The sequence below is a fragment of the Hippopotamus amphibius genome, chromosome 1 (genome assembly GCF_030028045.1).
Source record: "Hippopotamus amphibius kiboko isolate mHipAmp2 chromosome 1, mHipAmp2.hap2, whole genome shotgun sequence".
Lineage (NCBI taxonomy): Eukaryota > Metazoa > Chordata > Mammalia > Artiodactyla > Hippopotamidae > Hippopotamus > Hippopotamus amphibius.
The window spans coordinates 128,164,862-128,180,421 of record NC_080186.1 but is presented as its reverse complement, the minus strand read 5'-3'; the positions used below and the strand labels follow the sequence as shown (position 1 = coordinate 128,180,421).

Sequence of the window (15,560 nt, the reverse complement as noted above, 5' to 3'; positions counted from 1 at the left end):
GGGGCTTGCTTCTTCCCCCACTTTACGGAGGGGGACACTGAGGTTTAGGGGGGCATTCAGCAGTCCAGGCTGCTGGGCTGGAAGTGGCAGAGCCTGGCCCCACTGGCTGCCTCCTCATGATCCGGCTGCAACCCCTGAAGAGGCAGGTAGCCCCAGGAGGGCCCCGCAAGCCCAGCAGGGGTCCCGGCTCACCTGCCTCATTTGCTTCTACGGCAGGTGCCCAGCAGAGTGCCACGGTGGCCAACCCGGTGGCCAACCCGGTGCCCGGCTCCAACCCAGACCTGCTTCCCCATTTCCTGGTGGAGCCCGAGGACGTGTACATCGTCAAGAACAAGCCGGTGCTGCTGGTGTGCAAGGCCACGCCCGCCACACAGATCTTCTTCAAGTGCAACGGGGAGTGGGTACGCCAGGTGGACCACGTGATCGAGCGCAGCACGGATGGGAGCAGTGGTGAGGCCGGGCGGGGGCGCCGGGCAGGGCCACTTGAGGGGCGAGCGCGTCTCCGCCTCAGAGGCAGCGGAGGCCCAGAGAGGGGCTGCCGTCGCCCCCACTGCACGGCTGTGAGCCGAGGCCAGGGTGAAACTAACCACTCTGTGTGCACCACCCAGGTGCCCAGGAGAGGTGGGACTCCCACACCTAGGACACCCCGTGTGCACACCCAGGCCTTCCCTGGGAGACCCACTCTCACCAGACTTCATCCCTTGGTGGGGGAGTGAGTAAAAGGGAAGCCCCCCTACATGCCCCAGGGAGCTGTGGGTGGAGGGGCAGGTCCCTGCTGCTGCATCTGAGCCCAGGCAGACCCAGGGGCAGCCTGGCCAGTGGTGCCAGCAGAGAAAGGTTTGCAGAGAGCGGATCCCAGGTGATGGAGTGGCTCACGGACCTCACGTTCTGTGATTGTTTCATTTGCGCGTCTGTTGGTTCATTTGTTCGTTTGCATGTTCCCTGAGCACCCGCAGCCCCGCGGAGAGGCCGGCAGCACGGTGACCTCTCCTCAGGGAAGGTGACGTGTCAACCAGGTCAGGGCACGAAGAGGGGAAGGGCGTCCCAGGCACCCCAGGAAAGGGACACAGCACAAGTAAAGACCCGGAGGCAGATGGGCCGGCGTTCGGGTCGGGGCTCGGCAGGGAGGGTGTGGCGGGTGTGCACGGGGCTGTGCTCCCATCCAGGAGCCTCACCCGTCTGGCTCTGGAGTGAGGTCACTGTCCTATGGCATTTCAAGCTACCGAGTGACATGACCAGAGCTATAGGTGACGCTCAGGGCCAGTGTGGGGGGCTGACACAGGAGGCAGACCCAAGGACCGCCCCTTCTGTGGGACACCCCCTCCCCCACCTCCAGCCCCGGCCTCAGGCTGTAGGTGGCCAGTGGGGATGGGGACAGAGAGCCATTGTGTGGGTTCTCAGGCCCCTAGAGAGCAGGCCGGGCAGAGCTGACAGCCGCCGTCTCCCCCTCACTAACTGGACCCCCGTTAAGCTCATTTCCTACCCCTTTGCCTTGATGCTTTGTGGAGCCCCATACATGATGAGCCCTCAGGTTTAGTCCTGAGCCCCTTCCCACCGAGGCTCAGCCAGCGTGAAACACACAGGCCTGAGGCGCAGGGGCAAGCAGGTGGCACCCAGAACAGCTCACAAGGACAGGCAGGGGACCACAGGCCCAGAGGGGTGGCCTGTGCTCCAGGCAGGAGGGACTGGGCAGCCCAGGAAGGATTCCCAGAGTGGGGAGTGGTAACATCCAACCTCAGTCTTAAAACCACCTGGAATGACTGTCTATCAGGCCAAAGGACAAATGCAGGGAATGGCAGGCTGGCCAGAGGCCCAGGTTTGGGGTGGCAGGAGTAGGGGTGGAGGGGGTGGTCAGCGGGACGAGGAAGCTGCAGCCTCGCTTGCACCGCGGGAAGCTGGTGCCGGGCAGAGGGAGACTGGGGGCGAGGGCCCTGCCCTGGTGAACTCGGAAGCTCTCGCAAGAACCCAGATGGGAGCAGATGAGCCGTGAGTTTGGGAAGCATGTGACTCAGTCCTCAGAGCCAGCCTGTCGTTGTTACAGACAGCGCTCATTCGTCCAGGGCTCCAACCAGGCTTTATGGTCCACAGAAGTCACACCCCATCCTCCCCTACCAGGGAGCCCCCCAAATGGCAGCCCCCTAGTGAGTGATTCCGGCGTTGTCCCAGCCTTACACACACCTGCTGCTGGCAGCATCCTCCCGGCAGTCCTCAGGTGCTCACTGAGCACCTGCTCTGTGCCAGGCCTGGGTGGGGGGCTAGGGATTTAGCCTGCAAGCCTCTTGGTACAGGTGATCCAGCTCTGCCTCCCACCCTCAGGAGGGGAATGGATGGGGTTGGTGCCCTCTGCGGCCAGCCCCCTTCCCTCCCTGGGCCTCAGTTTCCTCATCTATAAAATGGGGATGAGGAGGACCCCTTTGCAGGTTGGTGGGGGAAGCTGTGAGCTCTCTCACACCCAGTGAGATCCCAGCTCCAGGTGGTTCCTCTCTCCCTACCCCACGCCCAGGGCCCAGCACCACTTTGCAGCATGATGAGTCCTGCTGCTAAGGTCGGTCCCCCAGGGAAAGGAGAGGTGAGGAAGATGTCACAGCCAGAGACCTGTCTCCCCACAGCCACGACGGCCTGTCCTGGAATCTCTTGGAAGGCTCCAGGCCAGCCCCAAACTGCTCACAGCCTCCCCTTCCAGGCTTCCCACATACACCCCTCCTTGCCTCCTGCCGTCATGAGGTCTGGAATCCATGGCTTGGCTGAGACCCAGGCTCTTGCCTGCATAGCAGTCACAGGCCAGGCCAGCCCCCAGCCCACATTTCCCACAGGCTCTCCTGGCCTTTCTCTCTTCAAGCCAGGCAGAGAGCAGAGCTCATGGGGACACGTCCCACCCATAGCCACCAGGACCCCCTCCTGCTCTGAGCATCCAACCTCAGGCCCCCCACAGCCAGCACATCTGAATTTTCATTGATCTTATTGACTTCTCAACCCAAAGCCATTGAGTGCTTTGAGACAAAGCGATTGGCTTCTCACTTACCCACAAACAGATGCCCAGGTGGCACCGCCATGCTACACACAGACCCAAGACCTGACCCAGGGATGCTCTGTGGTCAGGCAGGCATGACAGGGTCGGAGGTCAGCCCAAATCTGCAGCCCCACCCATCCCTGCATGGGGGTGGGGATGGCTGGGAGGGTACCCCGGAGGGGCGCACCTGATCTCCCCTTTGCTTGCCCCCATTCCCCATCCAGAAGGCCAGGGGGAGGGGACCAAAGCCTGAAAACTCTTGAACCCAAACCCATTGATACTGTAAAAGCTGGCAATTTGCAAAACCAAGCATTGGAATCCAGTCTGGGAGTGTAATTTATCGTGTACTAAACTTCTTATTAGAAGCAGTTGGTGAGGAGGTACCCTAAGCCCTCGCTTGGCCTCAGAGTCCCCCACCCTCACCCCTCCGCCTCCCAGAAACACTCAGCATGCCCACCCACATCAGGGCCTCCCCACATGCCCACAGCATTCACACGCCTGCCCACACCCAACACGCTCCCAGGCCTGGACCAGCAGGGACCCCCTCCTCCCTCCCGTCCCTCCCCAAGGCTGGCATCTGCTCACATTTACCAGGCAGGTGCAGACACAGCCGTGCCCAGACACTGCTCCCAGGAGCCAGGCTGCTCAGTGACCTGCGGTAGGGAGGACACAGCCCCTCACCGCAAGGACCGGCTGGGCAGGCTCTGGGTCTCCGCACCTGCCAGGGCCTGTGACGCTCAAGGGCGCTGCCTGGATCTAGACCTCATGGACAAACTTGGCCCTTATTCATGGCAGCAAGAAAGAGAGGAAGAGATGGCAGGACAGAAGGGGGGAGGAGACAGGGAGAAAGAAATCGGGGCACTTAAATTTAGCGCTGTTCTTCCCAAGCTGAGCTGCCTGGGTGGTGTGTGAGCTTCCCCACCACCGCGGGGGTGGAGCAGTCCATCTCCGTCCACCATCTCCGTCCCCTGAGAGAGGAAACGTGCGCAGCTCAGAATGTCCTGGAGGCCTCCCACCACTAACCCCAGAGGCTGAGAGGGAGGACCCTGTCCCTACCCCCGAGTACGTGCACAGCTCCTTCTCAGATGCTCCAAGAATCCGTGTGCGGGACAGCCGGCTGGTGCCCAGGGCCCCTCTCCTATACGCAGGCCCTGTAAGGGACCCCTTCTCGCTTCTCAGCCCTCATCCGTCACCACGAGAATGCACACACGCAGAGCCTTAGAGGATGGGGCCGGCAGTGCCCAGGACAGAGGGATCTGGCCCAGTGACAGTGACCTCAGCCAAAGGTGACACACACCCCCCATCTCCTGTGAGAAGTCACGGGGGGCGGGGGTGAGGCAGAGAGAAATCTGGGGGCCCCATGTGGGAGCGGGAGAGACTCACGAGGAGGGGTCTGGGCAGGGGTCAGGGAAAGACACGTTAGAGAAGTTAAGAGAGAAAACAGCCTCCTGGCTCGCCCGCTCAGCTGGGCGGCTGCTCCGCGCCCACCGCGGCCCCCCCCCCCCCCCCCCCCCCCCCCGGCCCGGCAATGCAGCCCTAATTGAATTTCTCTGTTAACAATGGAAACACCAGCCTCTCTCCCTTTTTCTGATAAGCCAATGACCCGAGGGAAATTGGGGTCAGGAGGAGGAGAAATTGGAAACAAACAGTCTTTTCTCACTCCTGGGGACACTGGTTTTGGCCGAGGGCCAGGGGGCTGGAGGAGGGCTGGTATCCCCCCCTTCTGGGTCCTCAGGGGTCTGGACCCTCCCCAAACACCCCACACCTGGTTCTGGGTATAGCAGACGTGGGGGGACTGTGTCCATCCTTGAGAGGGGTTTCCTCCAGCCCAGTCCATTCAGGGTAGAGAGGCCCGGACACCCATCACCGGCCAGCTTCCCCTCTGTGGGCGGCCCCTCCCCCTCACCACCATTTCTCCCTGTGGGACGGCCCTCCCAGCACCCCCTCCTGTGAACCCTGAGCACATAAGATTCTGAACACACAGTGTGGACTCAGCAGACGGCCCTGGGTGCCTAGGGCAAGTCACTGCCTCTCGGAGCCTCTGTTTCCCCATCCACGGAGTGGGAGCAACACCTCCAAGGGAACTGAGTGAAGAAGATAAGCCCGCAAGCGGGGAACCCTTGCTGAGCCCCAGGGGTCTATTATCATGCTACGTAATCACTGTAATTACCTTGTTAATAGCTGTTATTATATTATCTCATCAGGATCTACCTTCTAACCCAGGAGGCGAGCCAGATCCCTCCTTGCCCTTTTATTTACCCACAAAGGCCCCAGGGCTGCCTGTCTGCCCCGCCCCTTCTGCCTGGGGTCCTTAGAGGCCGGCCCCTTTGCCCGAAGCTCCTCCGTGCCCTTGTCTCTGAAACAACAGGAAGCCCCTTTAGTGACATTTGTCTCCAGGGAGACAGGCTTTAGGTAACAAAGGAAAATCAATGGAAGTGCTAAGAACCCACTCGCCTTCAGGAGATATAAAGGGACCCCCCTGGGCCCCTCGGTGTCCCCTCCAGGCAGAGGGCTGCCCCCAGTGTCTCTCGGCTCTCCTGCTGAGCAGAGGGAGTGACGGTGGTGGTGCAGGGACCCCGCAGGGGACTGGACAGTGAGGCGCGTGCGCTGGGCCTGGCCCCGGCCCTGCTACCCACCCCTCCACCCTCAGGACTGCCCGCCATGGAGGTCCGCATCAATGTCTCGAGGCAGCAGGTGGAGAAGGTGTTTGGGCTGGAGGAGTACTGGTGCCAGTGCGTGGCGTGGAGCTCTTCAGGCACCACCAAGAGTCAGAAGGCCTACATCCGCATTGCCTGTGAGTCCAGGGTGGAGGTGGCCCTAGGGTGTCACTGGGGGAGGAGGTCCCGACAGAAATCCGCAGGTCCTGCCTTGATGGATGGAGGGAGTGCCTATGGACGCGCCCAGCCACCCCCACGTCCCCCTCGGCACTTGACACGTCCTCCTGGCAGGTGCCGTGGCCCTTGCGGGACCAGGGGACAGGGTCAGCCAGGCTGACCTGGCGTGAGGCACTCGGCCTGGAGGACACTCTTGCTCTTCCCCCAGATTTGCGCAAGAACTTTGAGCAGGAGCCACTGGCCAAGGAGGTGTCCCTGGAGCAGGGCATCGTGCTGCCCTGCCGCCCGCCGGAGGGCATCCCCCCAGCCGAGGTGAGCGGGGCTCCAGTGCCGCTCCACAGGTGGGCAGTGCTCCCAGGTCTCAGGTCCCGCCTGCCCAGCCCTCCGGGCTGATGCCCCTCCCCGGGGCCGCTCTCACGCCGGGCAGGGCCAGCATCGTCAGGTAGTGCAGTGGCATGGCTCCCTCCCCCAGGTGGAGTGGCTCCGGAACGAGGACCTGGTGGACCCATCCCTGGACCCCAACGTGTACATCACGCGGGAGCACAGCCTGGTGGTACGACAGGCCCGCCTGGCTGACACGGCCAACTACACCTGCGTGGCCAAGAACATCGTCGCTCGTCGCCGCAGCACCTCCGCTGCTGTCATCGTCTACGGTGGGCCCCGGCGCTGGTGGGGCAGAAGGGCTCCGGGCAGAGGAGGGGCACTGGGGCTGCCTTCCGGACAACCACACGTGGCTGGCTCCTTGCAGAGCCAGGACCAGGCAGACCCAACCGTGGCCTGACTGGGAAGGACAGGGAGAGGGCTTGCTGGGGCTGTCGGGGAGCTGCAGGGCATGTCTGGGCGGAGGTGTGGGGCAGGTTGGTGGTCATCGTGGCTGGACCATCCCTTGGCTGACTTGTGGGAAGGGGGCCATTGTGCAGAAGAAGAATGGACAGGATGGGAGTCTAGAAAAGTGACAGACCACAGCCTGTGCTCCTATGTCCCGGGGTAGGAGGTAGAGTGACCTGGGCACCCCCAGAAACAGAGGGAGGGGTACGGGAGTAACCCCCGTGAAAGGCTGGAGTTAGGGTTGGAGGAGCAGGGGAGCTGCAGCTAGGGCTGGCACCCCCGGGGAGAAGGGGCTGTGGAGCGGGTGCTGCCAGGCCCTGGGGGCAGCAGGCAGAAGCATGGCCTCCCCTCCAGGGCCTGTCTCTCAGCACGGCTACAGCCCACCCGTTTCCAGCTCACAGCCCCTCTGTCCTCCCACCCCGGCCCCTGGGCCAGCGTGTCTGAAGAAGCCCCCGCTCCCTGACCCCAGTCCTTCTCTGTCCGGCCAGTGAACGGTGGGTGGTCGACGTGGACCGAGTGGTCCGTCTGCAGCGCCAGCTGTGGGCGCGGCTGGCAGAAAAGGAGCCGGAGCTGCACCAACCCGGCGCCTCTCAACGGGGGCGCCTTCTGTGAGGGGCAGAATGTCCAGAAAACAGCCTGCGCCACCCTGTGCCCAGGTACCAGCGGCCACCGCCTTCCGCATCGCTCTTCACCACGCCATCTCCGCGCCCTGGCTCCATCGCGCCCACCAGCCTGCTCCCCAGGGCTCCCCACCCCCACCGCCCGCACGCGGGCCAGGCTCCGTCTGAGGCCAGGAGGGTGTTCAGTGTGATTGGAGGCAGGGCTCCGTCTGTGTCCGGGCTCAGCCTCGGCAGAGGGGCTGAGTCGCAGGGTCTGAGGTACACCCCGCACAGGTGCCTTCAGTGTGGGGCAGGGCCCAGCCTGGTGCTGCAGAACCACCTGTGCCTGGGATCAGAGGGTCATCGTGCGACCAAGCGCCCTCGCTGCCCCAGGGCCAGGACGGCCCCCCGTGTGGGTAGAGCCGAGCAGGCCCAGCGTCATCGTGCCTCCTGTCATTAGCATGCATCATCCAGGCCCGCTGGACACCACAGGGCTTGCAGATTGGCAGGCTTAGCCCTGGCCCTGGCATTGCACCAGGTCCGGATGTCCAGCAGGGCCACACTGGCAGGCGGCCTGGGCTGGCTCCCTGGGCTGACCACGCCATCTCTTCTCTGTCCGTGTCTGTCTCGCATCTAGTGGATGGCAGCTGGAGCCCGTGGAGCAAGTGGTCGGCCTGTGGGCTCGACTGCACCCACTGGCGGAGCCGCGAGTGCTCTGAGCCAGCACCCCGCAATGGAGGGGAGGAGTGCCGAGGCGCTGACCTGGACACCCGCAATTGTACCAGCGACCTCTGCGTGCACAGTGAGTCCTCGCCACCTGGGAGTCCTCTTGAGTTTGCCAGGATTGGCCCTGCCCTGCCCCAGGGAGGTGGTGGCTAAGGGAGTCAGTCCCCTGCGGCAGGCTGCACCCCCTATTCAAAGCTTGGGGACCCCCCATCCCTAACACACCCAATATATGCCCACATACACCCCAATACCTCCCACACCTACGCTGAGACATGCATACGTTTGGAGGTTTTTCTGGGCCCACCCGGCCTCTGGGATCATCTCCCAGACCCCTTCCTGTCTTCTGCAGTTTTACCTCCGCCCCGTCCCCCAAGTGCACACACAAGTCCTGTGGGGACACCAGGCTTGTGAGGCCTGTTAATTACAAGGCCATAACTAACAATTAAAGATCTCTGTTGGATTTTTTCTCTAGAACACACCCTCCCCCATTCTTTCAATTAAAAACCTAATTATCTGTGTCAATTCCTTTCTGATGGACATTTCTTCCATTATGCAAAGGCCTTCTAAAATCAATATAGCTTCCTCCAGGCAGTCAATCACTCTCTCCTCAGCCCGGCCCCAGGCCTGGGGGAGGCAGACAAGGAGAAAAGCCATAGCACCCCTGCTCCTGGCCCAGGGACTGGCCAGCAACCAGACTGGCAGATCCTGCCCCTCCCTCGGAAAGCAGATCGCCCACTTTGGGGATCCTAGAGACTCACCATCCGTCTCGGCTGCCCTGGGCCCCAGGAGAGCAGGTTCAACCTAGCAGCCTGGCTCCAGGCCACCCAGGGAAGTGGCTCTTCCCCTCCTCCATTCTGCCTCAGCAGAAACTTCAACATGACTTGAGCCCGTGAGGGATGCAGTGTGCTCAGAGTGACACAGCAAGGTGGTGGCAGGTGCAGGACTGGACTGCACGTGTCCTATTCCATGCTGCCCGCTGCCCTGCGGTGCTGATGCCCAAGCAGCGGAGGCCTCATCTTCCTGGGGTGTAGGCCGCTGAGCCCTCCTTCCTGGCCTCCTGCACCCTGCCCCTCCCAAGGCCGCACTCTCTCCCACAGCCGCTTCCGGCCCAGAGGACGTGGCCCTCTACGTGGGTCTCATAGCCGTGGCCGTGTGTCTCCTCCTCCTGCTGCTGGTCCTCATCCTTGTGTATTGCCGCAAGAAGGAGGGACTGGACTCGGACGTGGCCGACTCGTCCATTCTCACCTCAGGCTTCCAGCCCGTCAGCATCAAGCCCAGCAAAGCAGGTGGGGTGCCCCTTCCCCCAGCTCTTGTGCCAGGCCCCCACACCAAGGGCTGCCCAGACAGGGCTGCCCCCCATGCCGCTCTCTGAGTCTGTCTTGATCCTTGCAGACAATCCCCATCTGCTCACCATCCAGCCAGACCTCAGCACCACCACCACCACCTACCAGGGCAGTCTGTGTCCTCGGCAAGATGGGCCCAGTCCCAAGTTCCAGCTCAGCAACGGGCACCTGCTCAGCCCGCTGGGTGGTGGCCGCCACACGCTGCACCACAGCTCACCCACCTCCGAGGCTGAGGACTTCGTCTCCCGCCTCTCCACCCAGAATTACTTCCGCTCCCTGCCCCGTGGCACCAGCAACATGGCCTATGGGACCTTCAACTTCCTCGGGGGTCGGCTGATGATCCCTAATACAGGTGGGAAGGACCCCCGAGGGCCCCTGGGGACTCTAAGAGGCAAGACTAGCATGTGCCCCTCCGGAGGAGCACGGGACAGCCTTGATCTTCCTCCTGGGCCTCTCAGCCTCACCCTGAGGGCTGAGTCAGCCCAGCAAGGAAAGAGCATAGAGTTTTGGAGAGGATCCAGTCTTGGCTGGCAGTGGGGCTGGCACTGAGGCTGAGGCCAGAGCTGTCTCCCTTCTGTTGCCCAAGGACACAGGACGACTGTCCCTTCATTTATACAGCCAGGCAGTCTGTGTGTGCCAGGCCCTAGGACCCAGGGAGCTGGGGACAGACAGCAGAGGAAGAATGCCTGGACAGGGGCTCCTCCGCCTACCACCTCACTGAAACCCCTGGGGCAGGGTCTCAGAGACACCTTCACAGAGAATCCATGGACCCTTTCCATGGTCATCTTTTGAGAAAGCACCGTGGCTCTGGTGTGGCTGCCCGCTCCCACCCTGAAATTCTCTATTCCCTCGGTTTAGGTGACCCCACATGGCCCTGACTTCCTTGTTCCTCTCCAGCTGCTCCTGGTGCCTGCTCCCTAAATGTAGGTGCCCCTCGGAGCTCCCTCCCGGTGCCCTCTCCCCAAGTGATCTCACCACTCCGTGGCTTTAATCTCCATGTCTGTGCAGATCACTCCCACTCCTCCATCCCCAGCCACAGTTCTCCCGGGTGACAGAATCATGCACCCAGCTGTCTCCTGGGCAGCTCCATCTGGATGTCTCACAGCACCTCAGATGCCTCGTGCCTAAAACAGCACCATCTCCCACCCTCCCCCAGAACCTCCTCCTTCCCAGTGTTCCCTGCCTCAGGGACAGCAGAGTTGAGCTGCTCCAGACAGAAACTGGGGGTCACCTTGACCTCCTGCCCTTCTTCACTCTCCCCCATCACCTCCACACCAGCTTCATCCACACACTGCTCCCATCATCCTTTCTCCCCAGATGCTCCTGCATCCTGCTGCGTGCCTCTCCTGCAGCCTCTCCCGGCCTAAGCCACCACACCTACCTATCCTCTGGTTCACAGCTCCAAGTATTTACTCACTAGAGCCAGCCTTGATCAGGTCCCTTTCTGGAGCTTCCACTTTTCCCTTTAAAGCCCACATGACAAAACCACAAGGCCTCATCCCCTGTGGCCAGTTGCCGTGTCCTCCCCTCCCATGCACGCTTCTCCTGCACATGGCAGCCACGAGGGGCTCTCATGAGTCCAAATACACTCGCTGCCCGTGGCACACTGGCTCTCTCTGCCCCCGTCCGCTGGCTTCGCTGCTGCTTCTCCTCCGGGTCTGGCAGCGCTCCCTCTCTGAGCCTCACGTCCCCCTCCTGCGGCTGCTGGGATGCTGAGGTGACATGGTCCATGGAAAGTTCTTAGAAAAGTGGGTGGGCTGTGCTCCTCCCTGCTCTCCCCCAACCCCCAGCATCCTTTCCTGCCGTCCACTTATCTGTCTCCGCGGGTTGAGCGCTTCATGAGAGCAGGGCTCACGGTTTTCCTTCACCTTCCTGAGTACTCAGCATTAGTGTTCCCTGAATGAGTATTTGAGTGGGCGTACCCCGCCACGGAGAGCACTCACGTGGGGAGCACTGAGACTATCACCAAACCCTGGCAGCCAGTACCAGGAGGCAGCACAAGCTAGTGAAGGGAGCCGTAGCTACAAATACGCCACCCCGGTTTCCCTCTCTCTCCTGGGCGTCAGTTGCTGGGAAGTAGTGATATTCCAGCCACCCTACCTCAGAGCTGCCGCTCTGGAGAGAATGCATATGGCTTTGGCTTTGGGGTTTTATTGTTTGTTGGTTTTGCTTTATTTTAAAGAAGGTTTGAATGAACTCCCTGGGAGCATCATCATATTTATTTATTTATTATTTATTATTTATTATTTATTAATTTAGGCTGAGCACGGGCTTTCTCTAGTTGTGGCGAGTGGGGGTACTCTTCACTGTGGTACACAGGCTTGTCGTTGTGTTGGCCTCTCTTGTTGCGGAGCACGGGCTCTAGGCGTGCAGGTTTCAGGAGTTGTGGTGCGTGGGCTCAGCAGTGGTAGCTCACAGGCTTAGTTGCTCCTCAGCATGTGGGATCTTCCCGGACCAGGGATCAAACCCATGTCCCTTGCATTGGCGGGCAGATTCTTAACCACTGTGCCACCAGGGAAGTCTGCATGCATATGCCTTTGGACTTGGTGGGATAGCCAGAGAATTTCTTTCCCCCTTCCTGTCACAAGCCTCCAAGGTCCCTCCTGACGTAGGGACTCCCTGTTCTAAAAGGGCAGGAAAGTGGGGGAAGGACCACTCCTTGCCATCCCCAGAGTAACTCCCCAGCCCCTGTCCTCACTGTGTCCTGCCCCCTGCCTCTCCCTTGGAACCACCTCTCCCCCAGCAGATGCTTTCTGATGCTGCCCCTGCAAGATGCTGGGACAAAGGTGAATCAGCCAGACAGGACGTGTGTGCAATGACACCCAGACTAGGGAGGGCTACCAACGTGGGCAAGGTTGTTCAAGGCCGCTGCCCACCTGCAGGGGGCCAGTGCCCAGCAGGGAGCAAAGTCACCAGAGGTGGGCTGCCCACCCAGAGGTGGCCAAGCCGAGGGAGAGGGGGGCAGCTTGAGCAGGACAGGAGGGTGGAGCACTCAGAGGCACACTTAGGGTGGTGGCTCCAGAACAGCCAAGCACGCAGCACAGGCTAGGCCCCAAGGCCAAGGCCTGAAAACACCAGGCCAAGGAGCTGGGCTTCACCCTGGAGGCAGGGAAGGTTTTAAGTGGGTGACAGGGCAGGTAGGTGCAGCATACCTGGCAGTTCCAAAGTCTTCTGTGCGCAGACTAAGTAGGCATGGGTTTCCCGCCCGAGTTCCCTCAGCCACGCTTGGTGTCTCCCGGACCCAGCTGCATGCCGGTGGGGGTGGCGGGCCAGCCTGGCAGTCCCAGCGGCACCTCTGCTCCCAGGCCAGGCTGGCACCAGTCAGTCCTCAGAGGGACGCTCAGAGAGGGGCTGGCGGAGCGGGGTGTGTGGTGTCTTTGCAGCCCTGGTAAGCCCGGCCATTTCCCCGCTCTCACAGGCATCAGCCTCCTCATCCCCCCGGACGCCATACCCCGAGGAAAGATCTACGAGGTTTACCTCACGCTGCACAAGCCGGAGGATGTGAGGTGTGGGCATGGGCCCCGCCGCTGGGACTGGGTGGGTCCTGCCCCGCCTGCTGTCCCTGTGACGCCCCTGCCCAACCCGTTGTTGGGCCGGGTCTGGCCTGGCCTGGCCTGGCCTGAGGGAGGGCGGGGGTCGAGGGGCTCCTGGCTCCACCCAGCTCGGCAGCCCCTGAGCCCTGGTCCCCAGGACGGCCCACTGACGCCCTTCCCCTCCCCCCCGTATTTCCCCACTTGAGGTTGCCCCTAGCCGGCTGTCAGACCCTGCTGAGTCCTGTCGTTAGCTGCGGGCCCCCCGGGGTCCTGCTCACCCGGCCCGTCATCCTCGCCATGGACCACTGTGGGGAGCCCAGCCCCGACAGCTGGAGCCTGCGCCTCAAAAAGCAGTCCTGCGAAGGCAGCTGGGAGGTGAGCCCCGAGCCGCCCCCCGCCGCCCGGAGCTCGCTGGGGACCCCGGCTTCCGGCCTGGCCCTGGAGCCACGCCCCCGCCCCGGCCCCGGCCCCGCCCCAGGGCTGCGGTTGGCCGAGAGCTGACCAATCGGGCCCTGCCTGCAGGACGTGCTGCACCTGGGCGAGGAGGCGCCCTCCCACCTCTACTACTGCCAGCTGGAGGCCGGCGCCTGCTTTGTGTTCACCGAGCAGTTGGGCCGATTTGCCCTGGTGGGAGAGGCCCTCAGCGTGGCCGCGGCCAAGCGCCTCAAGCTGCTCCTCTTTGCCCCCGTGGCCTGCACCTCCCTCGAGTACAACATCCGAGTCTACTGCCTGCATGACACCCAGGACGCGCTCAAGGTACCCCCCCACCCCCACCCTGCCCCACGGAGCAGGCACTGAGGGCTGACCGCCCCTGGCCCTGGGAAGGGGGCAGTAGAGAGGGGCCCTGCCAGCCCCCAGGCCTGGCTGACGCCTGGGGCACTGCAGGAGGTGGTGCAGCTGGAGAAGCAGCTGGGAGGACAGCTGATCCAGGAGCCTCGCGTCCTGCACTTCAAGGACAGTTACCACAACTTGCGCCTGTCCATCCACGACGTGCCCAGCTCCCTGTGGAAGAGCAAGCTCCTCGTCAGCTACCAGGTGAGGGCGCTCAAGGTGCTTGAGGCTGGGCACACCTGAGCTGGGCACGCCTGATGCCGCCTGTCACCCCCCCGCCCCCAGGAGATCCCCTTCTATCACATCTGGAACGGCACACAGCAGTACCTGCGCTGCACCTTCACCTTGGAGCGCGTCAGCCCCAGCACCAGCGACCTGGCCTGCAAGGTGTGGGTGTGGCAGGTGGAGGGCGACGGGCAGAGCTTCCAAGTCAACTTCAACATCACCAAGGTGGGCAGCACTGCCATAATGTGCCCCCCCACTGGGGCCACCCTGCCACCAAGCCCGCCTCCTAGCAACCACTTGGCAGTTTCTTCCATGTCTCCCAGGGAGGGACATGCAGATGCGCATGTGGATGCAGACAGGTGCTGTTAGACCTGCAGAGGAGGATGTGGGAGCAGCAGGACAGGGAGGGAGAGGGGGAGGGGGAGCTGGCCTGGGGGCCCGGAGGGCTTCCCTGAGAAGGGACTTGTACGGGCCTGGAAAGATGAGTGGAAGTTAGGCAGCAGTGAGGGAACTGAGTGTGGAGGAGAGAGGCATGAGAGGGCAGCAGTCAGTTCTGAGTGACGTGCAGAGTTCTGCTGGTCAGGACAGGCTGGCAGAGGTGACCTAGGGAGGAGTGATGTGGAGGGAAGGAGAGTGAGGTCAGAAGTCTCCTCTGCTCGATGGCTGTGTGACTGTGGGCAGGTCGCTGCATCTCCACGCTCCAGTGACAGGGCCCTGGCCCTCCGGGGGTGCCTGGGAAGCAACAGTGCCCACGCTGTGCCCATGCCCTGGGGTGGTCCAAGCACTCTCCCAGCATGAGGTGGCAGCGGACTGGGCTTGGCGAGTTCTAACAGGTACCTCTACCCCTCCCCACTCCCAGGACACCAGATTCGCTGAGCTGCTGGCCTTGGAGAGTGAAGGGGGGCTTCCAGCCCTCGTGGGCCCCAGTGCCTTCAAGATCCCCTTCCTCATTCGCCAGAAGATCATTACCAGCCTGGACCCACCCTGTAGCCGGGGTGCCGACTGGCGGACTCTGGCCCAGAAACTCCACCTGGACAGGTGGGTAGGGGGTGGGCAGGGAGAGGCTGTGAAGGCCACCTACAGTCCAACCTGGGTGGGGAGGACGGGGGGTGGGTGGACAGGACACACTGTGGGGCCTTGGGCTCCAGCCAGCAGCAGCTGGGGCAGCCCCTTGGCTGAGTGAGGGGAGGCCCTGTCCTTGGGTAGGCTAGGAGGGCGCAGGCAGCAGCTGGGTGAAGCCAGGCCACTGACCGTCTCCCCTCCCTTCTGCAGCCATCTCAGCTTCTTTGCCTCCAAGCCCAGCCCCACAGCCATGATCCTCAACCTGTGGGAGGCGCGGCACTTCCCCAACGGCAACCTCAGCCAGCTGGCTGCCGCAGTGGCCGGACTTGGCCAGCCAGATGCTGGCCTCTTCACCGTGTCGGAGGCCGAGTGCTGAGGCCGGCCAGGCCCACCACGCCTACACTCTCACCAGCTTTGGCACCCGCCAGGGACGGGCAGAAGCCAGACAAGGCCCTTCCCCACCACCGGGGAGAGCTGCGCGGACAGGCCCCCTCCTGGCGGACGCTGTCCCTTCACACTGGCCCTTCAGACCCTGCCCGCACTCCCTCCCCTCCACGGCCTGCCTGGCC

The 15,560-nt window shown here is 62.6% G+C and overlaps 1 protein-coding gene across 1 annotated transcript in view; it reads left to right on the top strand.

Annotated features, from left to right (window-relative positions):
* Window positions 1-15,397, top strand: part of UNC5A (unc-5 netrin receptor A) — a 60,773-nt gene extending 45,376 nt beyond the window's left edge. Inside the window, exons 2-15 of the mRNA XM_057747035.1 lie at window positions 217-450; window positions 5,661-5,804; window positions 6,053-6,156; window positions 6,317-6,497; window positions 7,909-8,073; window positions 9,095-9,283; window positions 9,390-9,692; window positions 12,759-12,846; window positions 13,080-13,248; window positions 13,396-13,629; window positions 13,759-13,908; window positions 13,990-14,154; window positions 14,789-14,967; window positions 15,202-15,397. Of these exons, the coding sequence (XP_057603018.1) occupies window positions 217-450; window positions 5,661-5,804; window positions 6,053-6,156; window positions 6,317-6,497; window positions 7,909-8,073; window positions 9,095-9,283; window positions 9,390-9,692; window positions 12,759-12,846; window positions 13,080-13,248; window positions 13,396-13,629; window positions 13,759-13,908; window positions 13,990-14,154; window positions 14,789-14,967; window positions 15,202-15,367 (2,471 nt within the window). The 3' untranslated portion in view covers window positions 15,368-15,397. The remainder of the gene's footprint in view (window positions 1-216; window positions 451-5,660; window positions 5,805-6,052; window positions 6,157-6,316; window positions 6,498-7,908; window positions 8,074-9,094; window positions 9,284-9,389; window positions 9,693-12,758; window positions 12,847-13,079; window positions 13,249-13,395; window positions 13,630-13,758; window positions 13,909-13,989; window positions 14,155-14,788; window positions 14,968-15,201) is intronic.
* The last annotated feature ends 163 nt before the right edge of the window (window positions 15,398-15,560 follow it).